We start from the raw sequence: 24792 nt of genomic DNA, 5'->3' as shown, positions 1-24792 counted from the left end.
TAGCGTGGTTAGCGTGGTTAGCGAGGGCAGACAGACGGAGGAGAAGCACAGAGCAACACTTTGGTCATTTATAGACGAGCAGAAGGACGTGAAGCTGCTTTAAAGGCGCCGCAACTTTATGGTCGACTCAAACATGCGTTAGAGTTACAGAGATGTTAGCGGAGACATTTGAACAAACCGGTTTTAGTTCAGGGGCCACGTTCGGCACTGTCTCATCCCGATTGTGCTCTTAGATTTCCCTTGATGACATCATGTGGGGAACATGACCCTTCACTTTGATCCTCCCACAGGCAGATGAGTTCTTTTCATCCTCCTGACGAACGCTACGGGAAACAGACATGATCCACCATACGTGTCCGTACTTGTCCATGCTTGTCTGTACTTGTCCATACTTGTCCGTCCTTGTCCATACTTGTCCGTACTTGTCCGTACTTGCGAGACGTCGTCTTCTGCTCTCAGTCACACAACGTGACGCAAAGTTCCACCTTTTTCAAAAAGTGTTTTCGGCGGCGGCGAACAACGGGCAGACAGAAATTCAACAGGAGTTTAGAGTTTTTATTAAATGTTTGTTTGCGTGGAGTTTAACTACTGTGTCCTAAAAAATGTCTTGTCTTGTTTTGTCTTTCTTGTCTTGTCTTGTCTTATTTGTCTTGTTGTGTCTTACTTGTCTTATTGTGTCTTACTTGTCTTGTCTTGTCTTACTTGCCTTGTCGTATTTGTCTTGTTGTGTCTTATTTGTCTTGTCTTATTTGTCTTATTGTGCCTTACTTGTCTTGTTTTGTCGTGTCTTACTGTGTCTTACATGTCTTATTGTGTCCTGTCTTGTGTCGTGTCTTGTTGTATCTTACTTGTCTTGTTGTATCTTACTTGTCTTGTTGTATCTTGCTTGTCTTGCTGTGTCTTATTTGTCTTGTTGCGTCTTATTTGTCATGTCTTGTCTTATTGTGTCTTACTTGTTTTGTGTCTTATTTGTCGTGTCTTGTCTTGTGTCTTACTTGTTTTGTGTTTAATTTGTCTTGTTGTGTCTTACTTGACTTGTTTTGTCGCGTCTTCTTTGTATCTCGTCTTTCATGTCTTGTGTCTTATTTGTCGTGTCTTATCTTTCTTGTCTTGTCTGGTCTCGATACGAGTGCAGTAGGAACAGTAGCCTAGAAAACAACGGGTAATAAGCAGCCTTTTACCAATAAACATGTAAATATTGAGCAGCACTGAGTTAAATCGTCTTCGTTTCTCTTGTGGAAACAACATTTCTTAACGACGACGACGGTCGGCGGCCATTAAAACCTGACGCTCGCTGACATTTTAACGATCCAGACCGGTTTTTTCCAGCGACGTCGTGGTTTGACGGTTTGACGGTTTGACGCTTTGATGCTTTGATCTCGCGTTGCACAAAACAAACAGCCTCCGACTGGCCAGGAATAACCGCCCGGGCCTTTGCAGATGCAGGTGGGCAGCGCCCCCCAGAGGGCCTTCAGCGTCCTGGACCGCCTGCTGCTCACGCACCCCGTGTGGCTCCAGCTGTCGCTGCAGCAGGACGCCGCCCTCTACATCCTGCTCAGAGAGCCGGTCGGGGTGAGGACCGCCAACCGCCAACCGCCGACCGCCGCCGCCGCCGCCATCCTCCGCCAAGCCGCCGCCCGTCATCCCGCTCTGCTTTGTGTTTCCAGACCTTTCTGGTGCGCAAATGCGGCTCCAGCCAGAGGAAGGTGCTCTGCTTCCGCACGGCGGCCGACAGAAGCGCCTCGTCGGTCCGGGAGATCTTCATCTGCGAGGAAGACTCCAGTGAGTATCAGCCACAGGGTTTACGATTGATTTCTTTTTTTATTTATTAAATTCTGCAAACAATGCAAGAAACGCTGAAAACCGTGACGTCGTTATCATGCCGGGCCACTAGTGGGCGCTGTGGTTTTATGTGATGGAACCGCAAACAAAATACACAATAAACATCAACAATGGGGAGAAACTGGACAATGTTGTTATTGTACATCTATCGCATTTTGATATAATAATAATAATAATAATAATATTACATTTTATTTGTACAGAGCGGTCAGTTTACATATTTACTTTATAACATTTTTTCCGTTAAAAAAAAAAAGAAATTTGAATTTATTTATTAAAATAAAATAATATTTATTTATTTATTTGGAAAGGGTTCATTGAATTGTTAAACGTCGGAGCAACCTATTCCCGAACATTCCACACTTTTTCATGTGCTTTTTGTGTTTGTGCAAAAAAATCTGAAAAAACCCCCAATAACATAATAATTATAATTATTAAAAAAATTATAATAATAAATAATAATAAAAGTTATAATAATAGTGATGATAACAGAAATAATAATAATAATAATAATAATAACATAATAATAATAATAATAATAATAAATAATAATAATAAATAATAAAAGTTATTATAATAATGATGATAACAGAAATAATACTACTACTACTAATAATAAAATATAATAATAAATAATAATAAAATATGATAATACTGATGACAACAGAAATAATAATAATAGTAATAATAATAATAATAATTAAATGGCAACTTTAATAGTAATCTTTGCCATCAGGGCCGGCACAAGAACAAGTCATTAAACACATCATAAATATATTTGTGTTATTTATTAAATATTTTAACACATAACGTGGACAAAGTGGTGGAGCTGAACATTAAAGTATAGCTTTTTTATTTTTAACTTTTCTATTTGCTCGACTTGGAGAGAAACAGTGTTCACTGAAAGCTGAAATAAAGTTTTAAAACATGTCCTTTGAAGTTAAATATCCTGTCTGTGTGTTGAGTCTGCATTAAATCCTTGATTTCCCATAAATAAATATTTATTACAAGCTTCAGTCTTTAGTAAAAAACAAACAAAAAAAGTAATTAATCACAATTAATTACAGAGAATTGTGTGATTAATTCGATTAACTCTGAACAGAAGGACTATTCACTGCGTCACTCAAACCCTTGTCTCCCTCTGACGTCCAGCCTTCGCCTTGGAGAGCTCCGCGCTCAGCTTCCCCGACTTGTGTCGACTGGTGGCCTTCTACTGTATCAGCAGGTGAGTCTTCACGTTGACGTGTATGAAGCTTTTATTTTGGCGGGGTTGAGTTTCCCCCGAACGGTGAATTTGTGACTGCCGAGCTCCTCGTTAGTCGCTGGGAAGCCTGACGCCACAAAAACCTGAACGTATTTAATAATATCCTGTGGCTTTTCACCAGGTTTCTCTCGCGTACTTGTCGTCACCATGACTTATATGCTGCTTATTATATTAAATAAATATTTATACCCATTTAAAGTCCTAGTGAAATGTAACCCACTACTTTGCAAAAAACGATAGTTGGGGTTCTACTTGTAAGGTTCCTCCGACTCTGCCCCACCACTGTTGTCACATAACAAAGTTATTTGAATTTTGAATCTCCAGCCGAGGAAGTCGGGGGAATCCTTCTTCGTGGGCGGAGCCTATGTGTGACATCACGAGTTGTGCAGATCTCGATCTGTTGTGTTTATATCGGCTTGTTTCCTCTTAAATATCCAAGTTTTTACAGTGTTTTGAAGTTATAGTCGGCGTTTTATGAGCCTTGACGAAAGATTGAGCCTGGAAGAGACCGAGAGAGGAGGAAAGGAGCACGGGCGGCGGGAGCGGCTAGCGGCTAGCGGGAGCTGCTAGCTCGGGCGGCTAGTAGACGATCCAGTAATACCTGGACTCGTCTTCGGTGATTCCAGTCAGAAAAGCTCTTGGACGTGTTGGATCCAGGAAGCCGGTCGTTCTGCCAAAAGTCCGGAGCCTCAAAGCCTCAAAGGTGAAAACTGGCGGCTGCTGAGGCGAGGAGACGAGGACGAATGGAGGACGAAGCGTCTTCTGCTTCCTCAAACATGTTCCAGACGGGGTCACCGATGGCAGAACCACCTTCTGTGTCTTCTTCATCAATCACTGGGTTTGAAATGACCACGATGATGAAATATGGTTAAATTCAGCCTCTTCGTGGTCAAAACTCTGATCCTCCATAATGTAAACACAACTTGGGCGTGTGCACAACTCGTGATGTCACTCTGTTATTGTCAGAAGCTCCGCCCAGCAGAGGAAATAGCGCTGTTTATCGGCTATTTTCTCGCAGATTGCCGTGTTTTAACATTTTACCCTCGAACCAGTTAGCATGAAAAATGTTCTAGAAGCGACACCAGAGAGTTTTGGAGGTCGAATCTTCATTTCACTAGGACTTTAACATTAATTATAGTTGACTTTTACACAACGACTGTCAAGTGTAGACGTTTTTTTTAATACTTGTGAGCAATTACGTAATGTGAGTAGTACACAGGAGTACTATGGGAGCGTGTGATTTATCACACTGGCCTCCAGACAATTCTGTCGCCGCGAAATCAAAATAAATCTGAATAAGAATTCCTTTTCACAAGTGGCATTTGAATGGCCGTGACGACGGCCCCGAGCGGCAGGTGTCGATATTCCCTTCACGCCCGCCTGCAGGTTCTTGTTTGGTGTTTTTTTCTTTCTTTTTTTCATTGTTTTACTGTTTTTTTTGTTTGTTTTTGTTGTTTTTTTAAAATTTAAGGTAGTGCAAATGAACAATACAAAACAGTAGACAATTCCAAAGATGTGTGAAAATGAACAATACATTCTATATACAAAAGAAAGACAAACAAGTGCTGCCTTAAATACTATTTACATGATGTGTGTGTGCGTCTTTGTATATGAAATATTAAGTGTAACTTCGTTATGTTCATGGAGGAAACAGAGGAAAAAGGAAATAGTTTGGTAACATAGAAAGGAGCAAAAGAGAAGAAAAAGTGAAATTATCCATTTTGTAGAAATCGAATGAGTTTGTTTTGAATTGAGGTTCTATTGTCATAAATCCAGGAAGCGTCGACTGAGGTTCCGTAATAATAATAATAATATATTCAGACAGGTTCTGACTCTCCCCTCTCCGTTCCTCCTGCAGGGACGTGTTGCCGTTCCCGCTGCAGCTGCCCGACGCCATCGCTCAGGCCGCCACGCACCGGCAGCTGGAGGCCATATCGCACATGGGCCAAGGTCAGTCTACAGCGCCGCCATCTTGGAGAGGTCTCCCGCTCGTGCTAGACGTGTAGCTAGCAAATCCACCGATAAACATTCGTAGCTCGACTGCGCAGTTTTCTTGTTCCCGGGGATGATTAACTCATCTTTGAGCCGGGGTTTTAGAATTTCCCCACTTTGGAACCCGTGTTGGAAGAAAAGAACCTGTTTTCACGCTTGTAAAACCGCCTCATGTGGACGACAGGCCAGAAACATCTGGTTCAGGTGAACCAGGTTCCTTAGTGTGGACGGCATTGATATAAAACACTAGATGTGTCTATAGCGCCGCCATCTTGGAGAGGTCTCCCGCTCACGCTAAACATAAAGATCAAAGGCGAGAAAAGCCACAAAAACATCCGTAGCTCGCTTGCTAGTTGGCGTAGCAACACAAGTAATACCTCGTTTTAAAGCTGAGGGAAAACTATCCTGTGGAAACCTCAAGGAAAATTATTGGGGCGGGGGAGGGGAATTCAGCCATGTGATATAAATGTTAATATCGTATTGTTCTCTGTGGGTTTCACTACATAAACAAGCAGCAGCGCCCCCTAGTGGCCCAACTGGAAAACTACATTGTTTTCAGCGTTTCTGCCGCTGCAAAACTTTTCTGAAACGATGCGTTTTCATTTGAAACGTTTTCATTTGAAACGGTCCTCAGTATTAAAGTCTGTATGAAACGCGTCAATAGCGCTAGAGTACCAAATTGATTTTCAAATTAAGAGATTTTACAGGTGTGATTCTGTCCCAGTGACGATAATAAATAATCTTTGTTTTTCTCGTCATTCTTAAAAAAATGTCCCATCCACACCATGAGAACGATGCTTTATGATGTAGTACATATGCCAGGCCTTTAGGTGGCGCTGTGACGCCGTCCTAGAACCCTCTGGAACCCGTTTTTTTTTTTTTTTTCTTTTCAGACTCATAAAACGCCGCGTCGTGTGCATGATCGGACAAAAACCACGCCGTTACATAAAGCGGCGTCGTGTTTTATTATTTACATTATTTTTTAAACCGTACTTATTAATACTTTATCTCACACCGCCCCCACTCTGGCAGCGAAAACACCCCCCCTTACTGCTTTTACACGTACAAGATGGTTTTCCTGTTTCACAACAACAAAAACCAGTAAAGACAATATATATTCAGTAAATTCACCTTAAAAGGACTTAAAGGAGCATATTTTCAGGAGGAGATGAAAACACAAACAACAGTTGCGATCGCGAGGGAAAAAAAGAAATGAGAAGTTGCGGCGGCCAGCTTGCGTCTATTTTGACGCGTTCCGCCGTAGGGCAGCGAGGTGCGACTTCGCCACGGCTAAAAATGAGAACCAGACTCTTTTCTGCGAAATCTGTTCTCGTCGGCGCGACGCAGGAACAGAAAGAAAACACGCTAATGTGTCTTCAAGGAAGTGAAGCATTGAGGATAAAACGAGCGTAAAGCATCGAGACGGGAACGCTGAAGTGAGTGAAATGAGCAGGGTGGAGGTTCAGAAGAGTATTAAGGCCAAAGAAGAAGAAAAAAGAAATTCAGTCGCTCATCATTGATTTCTTATTGAGAACGAGGGAGCTGGGCTCTGATGCAAATGTGATTATTTAGTTTGTTTTTTTGTTTTTTAAATAGATTTTCAACTTTTTTCTGGAAGTGTATAAGGACTTTTTTTTTACCTTGTCAGCTACTTTTATTTTCTTGGGTGGCCCTAAAAAAGTCTTGACTTTGATTTTTGACTTTTTCTTTTTAAATGCATGGAGTTTCAGGGTTGTTTTATTTTGGTTTGTTTTTCATTTATTTATTTATTTTTTACCTCTAATATTTGTTGGCCGTACAAAAATCTTGACTTGATTTTTTTTTTTACCTTTTTTTAAGTGCATGGAATCTATTGACATTTTTTTTATTTTATTTACCTCCAATATTTTTTGGCTCTAAAGAAATCTCAACTTTGATTTTTTTTGTAACCTTTTTTTTTTTTTAAGTGCATGACGTTTATTTTATTTAATGTTTAAATTGAGGGTTTTTTTCACCAATATTTTTTGGCCTTAAAACATCTTGATTTGTGACCTTTTTTTGAAGTGCATGAAGTTTAATTTTTTAAAAAATTTTATTTTGTTATTTTTTTTACCTCCAATATTTTTTGGCCCCCCAAAAAAATCAAAAATTATATTTTTGAGTCTTTTTTTTTTTTTTTTTTACCTCAGTATGAATTATTTTCTCCTTCAAACAGCCCTAATACTCTTTCGTATGAATGGCATCTCAGCTCTATTTTTCCGTCCTCTCAGAATTCTGGAGTTTGCCGAGTGCGTCGGACATCCACAACGGCCCGCTGGACGCCGCCCCGGCCTCCGGCGGCGGCGGCGTCCAGCCGGACAGATGTTCCCTGCTGACCACCGGCCGACACGGAAAACTCTGCTTCATCAACCCGCTCTTCCTGCAGCTGGAGGTTTGCAAGGTTGGTGAAAAGTGAAAATTCCACCTCCAAAACTCTCTGGTGTCGCTTCTAGGGACATTTTTTATGCTAACTGGCTGAAGGGTAAAATGTTAAAACGCGGCAATCTGCGAGAAAATAGCCGATAAACGTTGCTATTTCCTCTGCTGGGCGGAGCTTCTGACAATAACAGAGTGACATCACGAGTTGTGCACACGCCCAAGTTGTGTTTACATTATGGAGGATCAGAGTTTTGACCACGAAGAGGCTGAATTGAACCAGATTTCATCATCGTGGTCATTTCAAACCCAGTGATTGATGAAGAAGACACAGAAGGTGGTTCTGCCATCGGTGACCCCGTCTGGAACATGTTTGAGGAAGCAGAAGACGCTTCGTCCTCCATTCGTCCTCGTCTCCTCGCCTCAGCAGCCGCCAGGTTTCACCTTTGAGGCTTTGAGGCTCCTGACTTTTGGCAGAACGACCGGCTTCCTGGATCCAACACGTCCAAGAGCTTTTCTGACTGGAATCACTGAAGATGAGTCCAGGTGTTACTTGATCGTCTACTAGCCGCCCGAGCTAGCGCCTCCCGCTAGCCGCTAGCCACTAGCCGCCCGAGCTAGCCGCTAGCCGTGCTCCTTTCCTCCTCTCTCGGTCTCTTCCAGGCTCAATCTTTCATCAAGGCTCATAAAACGCCGACTATAACTTCAAAACACTGTAAAAACTTGGATATTTAAGAGGAAACAAGCCGATATAAACACAACAGATGGAGATCTGCACAACTCGTGATGTCACACATAGGCTCCGCCCACGAAGAAGGATTCCCCCGACTTCCTCAGCTGGAGATTCAAAATTCTAATAACTTTGTTATGCGACAACAGTGGTGGGGCAGAGTCGGAGGAACCTTACAAGTAGAACCCCAACTATCGTTTTTTTTGCAAAGTAGTGTTTTACATTTCACTGGGACTTTAAGTTGCTGTTCTGATTCTTTCGCAGCTGCCGCAGCTGCCGAACCACAGCGCCTCCAACAAGCGGCACCGCTTCAAGCGCAGCATGCGCCTCAGACTGTCCGAGTCGTCCATGAACCTGTCCCTGGAGGGGATCGGCTCCTACTCGCCGCCCCCGTCGCAGGAGCACCCCGGCGGGTCGGAGAGGCTGCGCACCCCCGAATCCAACCCGCAGAGGCGGGTCCACGCCGGGGCGGGCGTCCTGAGGAGGACCCCCGCCGTCTCGCCCGGGTCGGTGGAGGAGGAAGACGCGATGCCCGCGAACGTGCCGCAAGTAATGAGCGTGAAGACGCGTTAAAAAAAATTGTATTTACTCGCCGGGGCCCCCGTTTCCACGACGACGCTTCACGTGTAATCGCGTCGTTGTTTTCGTTTTCGTTTCAGGAAAGTCTTGTATTGACGTGTTGATATTTTGGGAACTATGTAGTTGGTATGCCAGGCCATGAGGGGGCGCTGACACACACACACACACACACACACACACGATCAAGTATATTCACATGGACAAAGGAAGTTGAATTGTGATTACGGGCTGCGTTTTCTCCCCCCGTTTCCATGGAAACAGACTCGGTGTTTTCAAAATAAGTTGTGTTTTCCCTCCGTTTGCGCAGACAGAGTCAGAGCATTTTCAAAAAAAGCTTTAGTCTCCCACCCTCATTTCCACGGAGACCGAATCGTGCCGTTTTCGAAAAGATTCACTTTCCCCTGGTTTCCAGAGAAACGGAGTTGAAGTGTTTTCCTCAGTTTCCATGGAGACGGAGTCAAACTATTTCTGAAGCGACGCGTTTTCCACGGAGACAGTGGCGGAGCACTCAGTCAGAAGGCTAAGTCGTCCCCCGTTTCCACGGAGACGTGGGCGGAGTGTTTCCGAAAATTTGCGTTTTTTTTCCCATTTTCGAAAAGTTCCACCTTGGGAGCCGTTTTTTTTCAAACTATTTCTGAAGCGGCGCGTTTTCCACGGAGACAATGGCGGAGCACTCAGTCAGAAGGCTAAGTCGTTTCCACGGAGACGTCGGCGGAGCGTTTCCAAAAAGTTGCGTTTTTTCCCATTTTTGAAAAGTTCCACCTTTTTCAATTGCCGTGGGAACCGACCCTCGAAACTTGAAATCACGGTCATGCGAACGTCGCCCCAAAAACACACATGGCGTTCTTTTCTAAAACTTTCTCTTCTCCTCCGGTCAGACGCCGGCGAAGGCGGCGCCACCGCGGCAGTCGGCGCCGCGCCAGGACCCGGGCATCGAGGTGGCGGTCCTGGCCATGGACCGCCGCGCCGCGCCGTCCCTGGCCGAGCTGGACAGCAGCAGCTCCTTCAGCAGCATGGACGAGGACGAGGACGAGGACGAGGACGGCGGCGGCGGCGAGGACTCGGACCCGGAGGGCGCCGCCCGGGCCAAGTCGCACGCCTACGCCTACGCCCGCCCGCCGCTCCTGCGCTCGCGCGGCCGCGGCGGCCTGCACCGCATGAGCGAGGCCTTCGTGTGCTTCTTCGCGCCGGACAAGCGGCTCACGCGGCTGGTGGAGGAGCTGTCCAGGGACCGGCGCTCCATCTTTGGCGGGATGGTTCAGGACTTCCTGCTGGAGCAGAGGGACGCGCTCAAATCGCTGTCCGCCGCCAAACCGCCGCCGCGCGTGACGTCCGTGCAGCTCCTGCAGGGCCTGCGCCTCTTCCTGTCCCAGGCCAAGTGCTGCCTGCTGGACAGCGGCGAGCTGGAGCCGCCCATCGACACCCTGGTGCCGGAGAACGAGAAAGGTAACCGTCTGTTCGACGACTCGGGTCGTACGGCGCGAACGACTTCTAATGGAATCAGTGCAATTTAGTCAATTGGCTCCCTGGTGGGGGAAGTGACGGCGACGCAGCGGTAATTACCGTCTGAAAGACGCCCACACACTTTAATTAAATACAGGCTGTTACACTTCAACTCTAATGGAGCAAAGTGATGTCACAACGTTTAACTGGTCTCAAAGTCAGTTTGTCTGCAATTGATTACCTGAATTTCAGGTTGTACACGTCGGATATATGGTCACAATATGGTCATGATATGATCATAATATTGTCACGATATGATCATAATATTGTCACGATATGATCATAATGTCAAAATATGATCACAAAATGGTCATAATATTGACACACTGTAGTTATAATGTTGTCACAATATTATCATAATATTGTCAAAATATGATCAAAATATTGTCACAATATGGTCATAATATTGTCGTGATATGGTCAGAATATTGTCATAATGTAGTTACAATAGGGTCACAATATTATCATAATATTGTCATAATATGGTCATAATGTCAAAATATTATCAAAATGTGGTCACAATATGGTCATAATATTGACACACTGTAGTTATAATGTTGTCACAATATTATCATAATATTGTCAAAATATGATCAAAATATTGTCATGATATAATCATAATATTGTCATGATATGATCATAATATTGTCATGATATGATCATAATATTGTCATGATATGATCATAGTATTGTCATGATATGATCATAATATTGTCATGATATGATCATAGTATTGTCATGATATGATCATAATATTGTCATGATATGATCATAGTATTGTCAAAATATGATCAAAATATTGTCATGATATAATCATAATATTGTCATGATATGATCATAATATTGTCATGATATGATCATAATATTGTCACAAAGTTCAGGCTACTTCTGAACTGAGTGCGAACTGCAAAGCTGAGGCTTCGCCAAACAGAATTTTTAGTTGTGAAAGGAACCATAATAATAATAATAATAATAATAATAATAATAATCATAATAATAATAATTGCGTCTTATGCAGATGCTGCAGTTACTTCCTGAGAGGTCATGTGACCTCGTCAACTGTGCTTGATTTCTCTCCTGTCGGCTAGCCTCTATTTATTTACCGCCGGTTCACAAAATATACTAGACAGTCGCAGAATTCATTACGTTAAAAAGTTAATAGCTAGATCTACACTCGGTAGAGCGCAGATCTTCGACAACGCCACGTTTGTTTGCGGAACCGAGTTCCGCAATCGTTAGCTCATATCGATGCTAACGAGCTACGTCGGGTAGCTACGTCACTGTGTGAAACACTGAGCAGGAATCGTCTCCATGGCAACAGGCGCTGATCTCCTTTGATCTTCTCCACGAGGTGCCTCTCTCTTCCGCTTTCTATGGGACATTGCTTTGTAGGTTTTTGGGGATTTATTCCGAAACTGTTAGACGTTAACGCCCCAAAATATAATCGTTTGGTCCTTGGATGATGACAAATCCTCCCTGAAAGTATCGGGCAATTCGGGTGCGAAAAATTGGTAAAATACATACATACAATTTGTACTTCCAACCACAGCAGGACGCTTCTCGAGTGACAACATGTCATCCTCGTTTTGCTTGAGGAAGCTCAGCAAAATTTAATTTAGCTGACTCGGCTCATTTATAGTCGGAACCCGCCGTCTAAATTCCACTCATACGTGCGTTATTGGTTGAGTAGATATGGTTGGAGGGAGGAGAGAGAGAGAGAGAGAGAGAGAGAGAGAGAGAGAGAGAGAGAGAGAGAGAGAGATGTGGAAGAAAAGAAAAAAAAAAGTGACACTATTAGAAAACAGTGATTCAATAGACGGAGTGCCAGAGGACGCAGGTCTATGGAAACAGACAGCCTCTTCTGTGATAAATGGTGGGCCGCCCGGGCTCCAGTGAAAGGCACTGTCAACACAAAGTAGTTTGCGTGGGGGGTGTGTGGGGGGGGGGGCGCTCATATTGTATCTGGTATTTAGAAAACAACATTAGGGAAGCCCTACCCTCCCTCACATCGGCGCCTTTCAAAGCGTCTCATCACTGTAAAGACATGGCGGGGCGTTACTTTGGAAAGAATGTGCTTTGATCTTTTGACACAGGCCTGTGTGTAGGTTTTGTTTTTGTTTTTTTCTTTCTTCTTTTTTCTTTTGGTGTGTGTGTGACTGCGCAGGTGTGTGTTTGTGAGTAAACGTGTGATGATGGATGGTTGCCTGGCAGAGAGAGAGAGAGAGAAAGAGAGAGAGAGAGAGAGAGAGAGAGCGCCCGGCCGCTGCCTTCCGTCCTCCCTTTCTTTCTTCCTTCCTGCGAATCTGATTTATCTCACATTGCGTCGGTGGGAGGCATTTGCATTTTTTTTTTTTTCTCCCCCTCGTTTATCATAAAAAGATATCACAGTCCCACGCTCACTTCAAGAGCGGCACGATTCAGGGGAGGGAGGGATGGAGGGATGGAGGGATGGAAATAGGTGGGCTACTTTGAAACTGTAATCAGTTGCAGGTCTGTGAGCGACGGCCCCGGCAAATAAAAGCACATTTTGTGGAAGATCCCCGGCCAGTAATCGCATTACATGTAATCTGTTCCGGCGAGAGACTGAGGGATTGAGTGGAGAGGGTGTGAATGATTGATCACAGCGGAGAGTGATGGTGTGAACAGGGGGGGGGTGGGGGGGTGGGGGGGGGGGGGGTGATGGGGGGGGGGATATTGATGATGAGTGGAAAACGCTGCACGCCAGAGGATTGTTACCCACTTAGCTAGGACCGCCCACTTACTGCTGGAGACCCAGCGAGTGTGTGTGTGTGTGTGTGTGTGTGTGTGTGTGTGTGTGTGTGTGTGTGTGTGTGTGTGTGTGTGTGTGTGTGTGTGTGTGTGTGTGTGTGTGTGTGTGTGTGTGTGTGTGTGTGTGTGTGTGTGTGAGCCTCTCCGCGGGCTTTAACGATAGCCTTTCTGACCGCGCACTAATAAACTGTACATTGTGAAAAAGTGGCAGTGAAACGGCGCAGCAACACAGCGAGGCTACGGTTAGCGTAGCTTAGCATACGATCGCACTTGACGCCGAGGCCCCGTTTACGGGACGTGTCCAATGAGAACACGTTGTTTCAGAAACGCAGCGCTTTGAAAACAATGTAGTTTCCATGTTGGGCCACTAGCGGGTGCTGTTGGTTGCTACCTTTGCCAAAGACAGTTGGCCGCGAAGGTAATGTGTTCTGCTTGCATTTATTGATTTTTCTGGTTTGCAAGTATGTATTTTACCAACTTTTCGCAAAAACTATTAATCCAAACCGAATCCGGAGATCAAAGGAGATCAGCGTCAGTTGCCATGGAGACGTTCCCAGCTCAGTGTTTCACACAGTGGCGTTGCTGCCTCACCTAGCTGGTTAGCATTGATATGAGCTAACGGCTATCATGCCAGCGATGCTAACAAATATGGTGTTGGCCATGGTCTGCGCTCTACCGAGTGTAGCTCTAGTTTATCTATTAGTTTGTATGTGTGTATTTTGCCAACTTTTTGCAAAAAAACAACATTGCGTGTTTAAAAAAAAAATTGCAGTCAGTTTGGGGAAAAAAAGTCTAACTAATGAAGAATAATATAGTATGCTGATGATATCTCTTTTTACACACGGTAAACAAAACACGTCTTGACACTTAAATGAATCGTGTCGTAATCAATACGTTTTTTCCGCACATTTTAAAGGACTATTTGCAGTTTATTTCTATTCATTTGCAGCGCTTTTATTTCTAATATGAAATATTTTCTTCCTCTATCTGTGGCTATTTTCTGCACGTCGAAATCACATCAAGCCGAATTGAAAATCGAACCTGCTTTCGGTTATTTCTACTGTGTTCTGCTTCTTCCTTTTTTCTGGGGGGGAAAGAAGAAACAAAAAAAGGTTATTAATAGAGTTGGCTGGACTGGCTGTTGATAAACTCTTAATTCTACTGAGATAGACGTGGTACCGTTCTGGGCCTGGTGCCAGCGCCTCCAGATACGTCCACGTGATCCGCTACCTGCAAATCACCAAAATAAATCACGCCTGGAGACCGATCAGCAGTAAATATCTCACAGTTGGGGAAAATATTTAGTTTTTTGTCAGACAGGTGGTGCAGAGGTTTTGTCTCATGGCGACAATATTCACTTTCTTTCTGGAGGTTAAGATGTTTTTTTTGTTGTTTTTTTTCAATTTGGAGTCGCTTAACAAATGCAAAACTTTCATCTTAAAGTTGACATTAGAAAATAGGGGTTGCACAATGTGTGCTTTACAAATAAAGCAATTACAAAAATGAGCACTCTCAGTGGAATATATGACAAAAATACAATGAAAAATGTATTAATTAAATGAAAGATGGTCAATTTGGAGAAATTCACTTTTTTCAATCTTTACTTTTTTTCAATTTTTTTGTTTTTTTTTAACCCTAAGTGTTAAATGATTCCCTTTTTCTTAAATCTCTGCAACTCCTCCATTTTTTTCCCCTCCGGCTGTTTAATAATGTAATATAAACACTTTAAATCAGGAGTTTTGTCACATACATTGATTAAAATTCTATTTTTAAGACGTTAAGAAAGAATGTCCAATCCCGCTCGGCCCCCCCTTAAAAAGACAGGATCCCCCTTAAAGAGACAGGATCCCCCTTTAAAGAGACAGAATTCCCCTTAAAGAGACAGGAACCTCCCGTAAAAAGACAGGATCTCCCTTAAAGAGACAGGAACCTCCCGTAAAAAGACAGGATCTCCCTTAAAGAGACAGGAACCTCCCGTAAAAAGACAGGATCTCCCTTAAAGAGACAGGAACCTCCCGTAAAAAGACAGGATCTCCCTTAAAGAGACAGGAACCTCCCTTTAAAGAGACAGGACCCCCCCTTTAAAACATGATTGGTGAATTTTTTTGGGGGGTGTCTCTAAAATATTGATAAAAATATTCCGACGCGTCTCCTTTTTGTTTTTTGTTGGTTTTTCAGTTTTGTTATGACCATGTGTAAAATTAGGCTATTTATTTATTTATTAATTTATTGAGGGTGAGGGCGAGTCCTCACTCTTTCACTTCAATAAAGTTGCCGGCCTGCATGCAGTTCCTGTCCTCACCATTGAAGTGTGTGGGGGCGCTAGACTTCAACATCACAGGGAAACCTGGTTAATGGTTATTTCTCTCTCGATCTGCAAGCGTTCACCATGGAAGGTTGTTTTTTTCATGCGCGAGCCACAAATGACGACCCCCCCCCCCCCCCCCCCCGTCCTCGCCTTGCAGACCTAGCGCTGGAGCGCGCCATGTTCTCCTGCGTCCTGCGGCCCCTGAGGTCCCAGCTGGACCGGGCCCTGGTGGCCATGCACGTCCAGGACGGCTCCAGCCAGCGTCTCACCCGCAACCTGCTGCGGCTGAAGGGCGACGCCGCCATGGAGCGGCTGGGCGTGCGCACCGGCGTGCCCGACAGCCGGGAGGTGGAACGGGTGAAGCAGAAGCTGGTCCTCATGCAGCGGACGCACTCGCCCATCGACAAGGTGCTGCTGCTGCTGCAGGTGTGCAAGTGTGTCCACAAGGCCATGGGGTCCTTCCACGGTGAGTGAGTGGCCCTCGCGTTCGCCCGCGGCAAATTTATTTATTTTGTTTTTTACTCAACTCTTCATGGTTGATTTAATACTCTGAGTTCAGGGTTTGACCTTGAACGCTGAGTCAGCACTTGTGAGTTGGAGCCGCTTGATTAGAAGTGTTTTGCCGTAAGGATCGACGGCGGCGGTGCTTCAGGTTCTTCACGTGAACAGAACTGAAGGCCGCCCGAGTGTTTCTGTCGCTTTCAAACGCTCCTTAATTCAAAAGCGGCACTTTCATAACAGATGGATTTTTTTGGGTTTATATTCGTTTTGTGTGACTTTAGTGTGACGTGACCCACCAGAGTGGACCTGGAAAATAATAATGTATCCTAATAACTTGCTGTCATTTCCATTAAAGTTTCTGGAATTCTTGACGGAGGTTTAATTTGACCTACACCTTCCTTAATCTGCCGACACACTTTCTTAACTATTCTACTATGTTTACCTTCACCAGCGTACTTGTCTACCTACCTAGTAACTACCTTCTTCATTATGTACATGCTTACTTGCTTATTTTTACCTTTACCAATGGACTTAAATACCAGCGTACATACCCTCCTCCCTACCTACCGGGCTACGTAGCTACCTACCTGCCTACCTGGTAACCTACCTACTTAAATAGCTATCTACCTACCAACCGACATACCTACCTACTTACCAATTTACCTACCCTCCTACCCACCAACCTACCTACATACCTACCTACCAACATACATACCCTCCTACCTACATACCTACTTACCTACCAACCTACATACCTACCTACCTACCCTCCTACCTACTTACCAACCTACATACCTACCTACCTACCCTCTTACCTACTTACCAACCTACATACCTACCTACCTACCCTCTTACCTACTTACCAACCTACATACCTACCTACCTACCCTCTTACCTACTTACCAACCTACATACCTACCTACCTACCCTCCTACCTACTTACCAATCTACATACCTACCTACCTACCCTCCTACCTACCTACCTACCTACATACCTAACTACCAACATACATATCCTCCAACCTATCGACCTACCTACCTACCATATACATACCCTCCTACCTACATACCTACTTACCTACCAACCTACATACCTACCTACATATCCTCCTACCTACCTACCAACCTACATACCTACCTACCAATATACCTACCTCCCCTCCTACCTACCTACCAACCTACATACCTACCTCCCTACCTACCTACCTACCTACATACCTAACTACCAACATACATATCCTCCAACCTATCGACCTACCTACCTACCATATACATACCCTCCTACCTACATACCTACTTACCTACCAACCTACATACCTACCTACATATCCTCCTACCTACCTACCAACCTACATACCTATCTACCAATATACCTACCTCCCCTCCTACCTACCTACCAACTTACATACCTACCTCCCTACCTACCTACCTACCAACTTACATACCTACCTCCCTACCTACCTACCCTCCTACGTGCTTTCCCAGTACCTACCGTCTGGTCCCGGTGGTCCTGAACTTCTTATATTTGCTAATGATGTCGACTCGCCCTTGCCTACTTTTCTTTCCCTTCACGTTCCGCCTTTGTCTGGACGTGGTTGCAGGACAGGAAGTGAGCTGGGACGACTTCCTGCCGTCACTGTCGTACGTGATCGTGGAGTGCAACAGGCCCCACATCCTGGTGGAGGTGGAGTACATGATGGAGCTGCTGGAGCCGTCGTGGCTCGGAGGAGAGGGTACGACCAAACATCCATCAGGAGAACATCTTTAACAATCCATATTCTGAAATAACCCCTTTTGTGTTTGAGTCTCAAAGTGCTTTTATTTTGACGGTCACCGTAAAAACGATCCAGCTTGGTCGTCTGTCCAGCAGAATGTCGTTATTCTCCCATTGTGGGTATTGATCTCAGCATGAGAGTTAAAAAAAACAGCCAACAGGCGACAGCACCCACTAGTGGCCCTACGTGCTCACTGCAGCAGTTTCTGCTGTTTAACTGACACCGTTTTCAAAAAGTGAACGTTTTGTGAAACAAAAGCGCAAAAACAATGACTTTTGACTAGATAGATAGATAGATAGATAGATAGATAGATAGATAGATAGATAGATAGATAGATAGATAGATAGAGGGATGGATAGGTAGATAGATAGATAGATAGATAGATAGATAGAGGGATGGATAGTAGATAGATAGATAGATAGAGGGAGGGAGGGATGGATAGTAGATAGATAGATAGATGGATAGATAGATAGATAGAGGGATGGATAGTAGATAGATAGATAGATAGAGGGAGGGAGGGATGGATAGTAGATAGATAGATAGATAGAGGGAGGGAGGGATGGATAGTAGATAGATAGATAGATGGATAGATAGATAGAGTAGATAGATAGATACAGAGTAGATAGATACCAAGTAGAAAGATAGATAGATGATATATAGATAGATGGATGGATAGATGCCGAGTAGAAAGATAGATAGATAGATACCAAGTAGAAAGATAGATAGATGATAGATAGATGGATGATACAGAGTAGATAGATAGATAGATACCAAGTAGAAAGAAAGCTGGATAGATGATAGATAGATAGATGATAGATAGATAGATGATAGATAGATAGATAGATGATAGATAGATAGATGATAGATAGATCTATTTACAAAAAAAGAGAAAATCTCTGAAAATTGCTACAAAGCTAAACATTTAATAAAAATACATCTAAATTGTACTTGTGACTCTTGGTGAACACGACCCCCCCTTTAGTCTGTGTTTGTTTAGTTTTTATTAATTTCAAAGTGTTTCTGCTGCTGACAGAATTATCCAGTAGAAAATCCTTGAAAGTCTCTTTGATCTTCGTCTTCCAGACCTCTGGGCCACGTATTCAACATTTTCCTGATTTTCCTCCCATGCTTTTATTTTTGTGTTTTCCTCCTCCTTCCTCCCGTTGCGGCCCCCAGGTGGATACTACCTGACCAGCGTCTACGCCAGCCTCTGCCTGATCCAGAGCCTGGACCGGGACCAGGACCGGGACCGGGACCGGGACCAGCAGGGGTCTGGCGGCCTGACGCCGGAGGTCCAGGAGGCGCTGAGGGAGTGGAGCTGCAGGCGGAGCCGAGACGCCCAGAGACAGAGGGAGACGCTGCAGAGCCAGGTAGGGGGGGGAGGGGGGGAGGGGGCGCCGGGACACGCCCACTGGAGGCGGAGTCACACTTGACTAGCCTGGGAGCGTCGCCGTGGCGCCTGGTTACGATGCAGCCAGACCATTTCATTGGTTGTTCCTGCAGCAAGCCACGGGAGGACTAATTATAATTATAATAATAATAATAATAATAATAATGATCTTTATGTAGATGAGAGGAGGAAACGGTAGAAATATTTTTTAACTTTTCACTGAAACCTGAAAATTGATCAAACTTAAACAGATCATCATTTCAGATCATCGTCTGGTCGCAGTTCATCACATAACCTTTTCTGAACGTCACATTTTTCCTGCAGCCTGCATGAGCAGGCGTCTATTGTTTATCTGTTTTTTCCCTCTTTCCTTTTTTTTTTTCCTTTTTTCCACTTTGTTTTAATTTTTTCCCCATTTTTCTGTTTTTACGTTTTCATTTTTTTTCCTTTATCTTTTTTTTCCTTTTTTTCTTTTTTCCTTTATCACGTTGTTTCCTTTTTTGTTCGTTTTTTAATTTTTTCTGTTTTTTTTCCTTTTCCCTTTATTTTCCTTTTTTCTTTTTTTTTCATTCTTTGTTCTTTTTCCTTTTTTCCTTTATTACTTATATTTTTTCCTCTTTAAACTTTTTTTACTTTTTTCCATTGTTTCCTTTTTGTTTTAGTTTTTTTAAATTTTTCGGTTTTTACTTTATTCCCTTTTTTCCTTTATCACATTGTTTCTTTTTTGTTTCCTTTTTTCATTCTTCTTTCTTTTCCTTTTTTCTTTGACCTATTTACTTATTTTTTTAAACTTTTCTTCCTTTTTTCCATTGTTTCCTTTTTGTTTAGTTTTTTCAGTTTTTTCTTTTTTTCTCCTTTTTTTCCTTTTTTTTTTCTTTTTTCCCTTTTTTCTTCCTTTTTCCCATCTTTTCTTTCCTCGACGTTCACAACTTTAGTCTGACTGGAGTCGTTTTCAAGGTTCCGTTGCTCGTTGAGGTTTGTCGGTTCACGTGTCCGTTCGTTTTCAAAATGGCCGCCGTGACGGTAAGCGTCTCCGCGGGAAGCTGCGATTTCCGGCAAATGAGACCCGACTCGTTTCCGCCGTTTCACAATCGGACCCCCCCCCCTTCACCCCTCCCCCCGTGGCGGGGGGAAGAAGACAAAGCGGCGGTTAATCCGCGCGGCGAGGTCACAACGACGCGGCGGCGCATTAATTACGCTGATGGTGTTTTTGCGTGGCGAGCGCCTCGCCCTCACATCTGGGTCCCTTTTTCCTTTTTTTCCTTTTTATTTCTTTTCTCTTTTTTCCTTTTTTTTCTTTTTTCCTTTCTTTTCTTTTTTCCTTTATCACATTGTTTCCCTTTTGTTTCATTTTTTCGTTTTTTATGTTTTTTTCCTTTTCCCCTGTTTTACTATTTTAAATTTTTTTCCTTTTTTCCATTGTTTCCTTTTTGTTTTTATTTTTTTTATTCTTCTGGGTTTTTTTCCCTTTTTCCTTCTTTCCTTTTTTCCACTTTGTTTTTATTTTTTCCCCATTTTTCTGTTTTTACTTTTTCACTTTTTTCTTTTATCACATTGTTTCCCTTTTGTTTCGTTTTTTAAATTTTTTCAGTTTTTTTCCTTTTCCCCTTTTTTACTATTTTAAACTTTTTTCCTTTTTTTCCATTGTTTCCTTTTTGTTTTTTTGTTTTTTCTGTTTTTTCTCCTTTTTTTTCCTTTTTTCTTTCTTTCCTCGACGTTCACAACTTTAGTCTGACTGGAGTCGTTTTCAAGGTTCCGTTGCTCGTTGAGGTTTGTCGGTTAGCGTCTCCGTTCATTTTCAAAATGGCCGCCGTGACGGTCAGCGTCTCCGCGGGAAGCTGCGATTTCCGGCAAATGAGACCCGACTCGTTTCCGCCGTTTCACAACCCGACACCCCCTTCACCCCTCCCCCTTCCCCCCCCCCTCCCGACACGCTTTCGGCCTCCGCGGCGGGGGGAAGAAGACAAAGCGGCGGTTAATCCGCGCGGCGAGGTCACGACGACGCGGCGGCGCATTAATTACGCTGATGGCGTTTTTTTTGCGTGGCGAGCGCTTCGCCCTCACATCTGGGTCCCTTTTTCCTTCTTTTTTTCATTTTTATTTCTTTTCTCTTTTTTTCCTTTTTTTTCTTTTTTCCTTATTTTTCTTTTTTCCTTTATCACATTGTTTCCCTTTTGTTTCGTTTTTTCATTTTTTATGTTTTTTTCCTTTTGCCCTGTTTTTGCTTTTTCTTATTTTTTTCATTCTTTGTTCTTTTTCCTTTTTTTCCCTTATTACTTTTTTACTTTTTCAATTTTTTCCATTTTTTCCATTGTTTCCTTTTTGTTTTTATTTTTTTTATTCTTCTGGGTTTACGTTTTCACTTTTTTCTTCTATCACATTGTTTCCCTTTTGTTTCGTTTTTAAAAAAATTGCATTTTTTTTCCTTTTTTCATTGTTTCCTTTTTGTTTTTTTGTTTTTTCTGTTTTTTTCTTTTTTTCTCCTTTTTTTTCCTTTTTTCTTCCTTTTTCCCATCTTTTCTTTCCTCGACGTTCACAACTTTAGTCTGACTGGAGTCGTTTTCAAGGTTCCGTTGCTCGTCGAGGTCGTCGGTTCACGTGTCCGTTCGTTTTCAAAATGGCCGCCGTGACGGTCAGCGTCTCCGCGGGAAGCTGCGATTTCCGGCAAATGAGACCCGACTCGTTTCCGCCGTTTCACAACCCTCCCCCCCCCCTCCCCCCTCCCCCCCCTCCCGACGCGCTTTCGGCCTCCGCGGCGGGGGGGAAGAAGACAAAGCGGCGGTTAATCCGCGCGGCGAGGTCACGACGACGCGGCGGCGCATTAATTACGCTGATGGCGTTTTTTTTGCGTGGCGAGCGCTTCGCCCTCACATCTGGGTCCCTTTTTCCTTCTTTTTTTCATTTTTATTTCTTTTCTCTTTTTTTCCTTTTTTTTCTTTTTTCCTTATTTTTCTTTTTTCCTTTATCACATTGTTTCCCTTTTGTTTCGTTTTTTTCATTTTTTATGTTTTTTTCCTTTTCCCCTGTTTTTGCTTTTTCTTATTTTTTTCATTCTTTGTTCTTTTTCCTTTTTTTCCCTTATTACTTTTTTACTTTTTCCATTTTTTCCATTTTTTCCATTGTTTCCTTTTTGTTTTTATTTTTTTTATTCTTCTGGGTTTACGTTTTCACTTTTTTCTTCTATCACATTGTTTCCCTTTTGTTTCGTTTTTAAAAAAATTGCATTTTTTTTTCCTTTTTTCATTGTTTCCTTTTTGTTTTTTTGTTTTTTCAGTTTTTTTTCTTTTTTTCTCCTTTTTTTTTCCTTTTTTCTTCCTTTTCCCCATCTTTTCTTTCCTCGACGTTCACAACTTTAGTCTGACTGGAGTCGTTTTCAAGGTTCCGTTGCTCGTTGAGGTTTGTCGGTTAGCGTCTCCGTTCGTTTTCAAAATGGCCGCCTTGACGGTCAGCGTCTCCGCGGGAAGCTGCGATTTCCGGCAAATGAGACCCGACTCGTTTCCGCCGTTTCACAACCCGACACCCCCCCCCCCTCCCCCTCCTCCCCCCCTCCCCCCCCCCCCCCCTCCCGACACGCTTTCGGCCTCCGCGGCGGGGGGAAGAAGACAAAGCGGCGGTTAATCCGCGCGGCGAGGTCACGACGACGCGGCGGCGCATTAATTACGCTGATGGCGTTTTTTTTTGCGTGGCGAGCGCTTCGCCCTCACATCTGGGTCGAGGGGGGGGGGCGGGGGCGGGGGGGGACGCCGGGGCGCCGTTATTGAACCCCGGATTCATATCCGCCGCCACTTTTGGGGGGGGGGACGGGTGGGGGGGACGGGGGGAACGGGGGGGGGGACAGCGAAGGACGACACACCTGGACTTCCTCCTTCACGTGCGACTCGCCGCTTCATACCCGTTTTTAGCCATTTTTAATAATCCGGCTTACAGCAATTCACTTTTATTTATTCATTTTTTTTACCTCAACTTGATCTGTTACCTCCTCCCTCCTCCCCCCCTCGAGGCCCAGGGACACACACACACACACACACACACACACACACACACTGAAACAGGCATTGTCATCCCCGGCGTTTGTGTCTCGTCACGTGGCTCCCCTCCCGGCTTCAAATAGCCGATCTAACTCGCCCGGCAGCCAGATTTTCCACTGACACAGGCGGGGATCAGTGAGCCAAGTGCGATGAGGAAGTGGGCGGTCAGATAACATGAAATTTGTCGAGCTGCATCTTCCCATCGACGCAGGCAAACACAATATGCACACGGACGGCGAGGAGCTCACCGACTCTGTAAGTCGCGGCAACCTGTTGGCCGTCGCTCCGCGCTTTTGGTTTTTAGACCACTTTTCTTTCCCTGTGTGTGTGTGTGTGTTGGAGTGTGTGTGTGTGTGTGTGTGTGCAGGACGGTCGCTCTCTGTAGGGGGGGGGGGTTCGTCTGAAAGTAGCAGGATTGTGTTTGGAGGCTCTTACATAATGGCTTCAGGTGTTTGGAGACACGCGGCTGTTTGATTTTTTAAAAAAAAATTTTGTTACCAAAAAAAAAAAAAAAAAAAAAAGTTTGTGTTTTGAGAAGACGACAACTTGTTGGACGTCGCTCTTTTCCTCATCAACCCTGAGAGTTTTTTTTTACCGGCGATTTCTTCTCCCCACTGGACCTTCTGGCTGCGTGGGAAGACGAGGCTTTGTGGTTTTTTTCTTTTTTTTTTTCCCTTTTTTTTTTCCTGAACGCCGTTTTGGCTCCATTATCATAGTGGATAATCAGCCTGTGCTCTCTCTCTCCTCCCCCTCGCTCGCCCTCACTCCGTAAGCCTCTTGACCTCTGTTTTGCATGAACACAATATATATTCACACTTTGTTGTTTTTTCTCTCTCTCTCCCTCTCTCTCCCTCTCCTCCTCCTCTCCTCCTCTCCTCCCGCTCCCCGCCGCCCCCCAGAGGTGCGTTCGGATACTGTTCCAGGACGGCGAGCGCAGCGCGGCGCGGACGCTGCAGTGGCGCGCCGGCGAGAGCAGCCAGGCCCTGGCGCAGCTGTGCGCCGCCACCTTCGGCGTGCCGGAGCCGCAGCAGTACGCGCTGTACTGGCGCAGCGGCGGCGAGATGCGGCCGCTGCCGCCGCAGGCGCAGCCGCGCGACCTGGCCGGCCACAGCGAGGGCGGCGCCTCGCTCTCCTACCTGCGGACCGACCACGACTTCAGCAAGATGCGGCGGCTCACCAGAGGTGGCGCCGTGGACCTGAGCGAGTCGGTGTGCGAGGAGTGAGTGGGAGGAGGAGGAGGAGGAGGAGGGAGGGGGGGGAGGAGGGGGGAGGAGGAGGAGGAGGAGATGCATGGTCGCCCGCTCGCTCTGGCTTTCTCTCTTCTTCTTCTGTCTCTCTCTCTCTCTGTCTCTCTCGCCCTCAAGGGAGCGGGAAAAAAAAGAAAAAGGGTGAAACTCTTCTCTGAAACGGACCCGACGCTCAGATCAGGACAACATAGAGACTTTTTTTGGGGGGGGGGGGGTTTTGGGGGGGGGGCCCAAAAAGTGTTGCGATGTTCCTCCTGGATGTGTAAAGGCAGCGTCGCCTCGTTGTCATGGCGACATGGTGTAATAAGCAGTTTTGATTGTTAAAAGCCCAGAGTTGTACCGCTGGAGGCTCGCTGCCGCCGCGCCGCCGCGCCGCCGCGCCGCGAGGAGGCTCAAATCCAAAGACAACAAAAAAATTCTTTGAGGCTACCCTTTCCCGGATACGAAACAACAACAACAACAACAACAAC

At 44.6% G+C, this 24792-nt stretch overlaps 1 protein-coding gene across 1 annotated transcript; it reads left to right on the top strand.

The window, feature by feature from the left end:
- Positions 1–1440: 1440 nt before the first annotated feature.
- Positions 1441–24298, top strand: rin1b (Ras and Rab interactor 1b; the record flags this gene model as incomplete). Its single annotated transcript, XM_080519016.1, has 11 exons — positions 1441–1572; positions 1668–1782; positions 2995–3067; positions 4965–5056; positions 7348–7517; positions 8487–8771; positions 9680–10247; positions 15539–15847; positions 17484–17615; positions 18834–19027; positions 23975–24298. The coding sequence occupies 11 exons, from the start codon at positions 1441–1443 to the stop codon at positions 24296–24298; spliced, it is 2394 nt and encodes a 797-aa protein (XP_080375142.1).
- Positions 24299–24792: the final 494 nt, after the last annotated feature.

This window comes from Blennius ocellaris (genome assembly GCF_963422515.1).
Source record: "Blennius ocellaris genome assembly, chromosome: 23".
Taxonomy (NCBI): domain Eukaryota; kingdom Metazoa; phylum Chordata; class Actinopteri; order Blenniiformes; family Blenniidae; genus Blennius; species Blennius ocellaris.
This window is presented reverse-complemented; position numbering and strand designations above follow the sequence as displayed.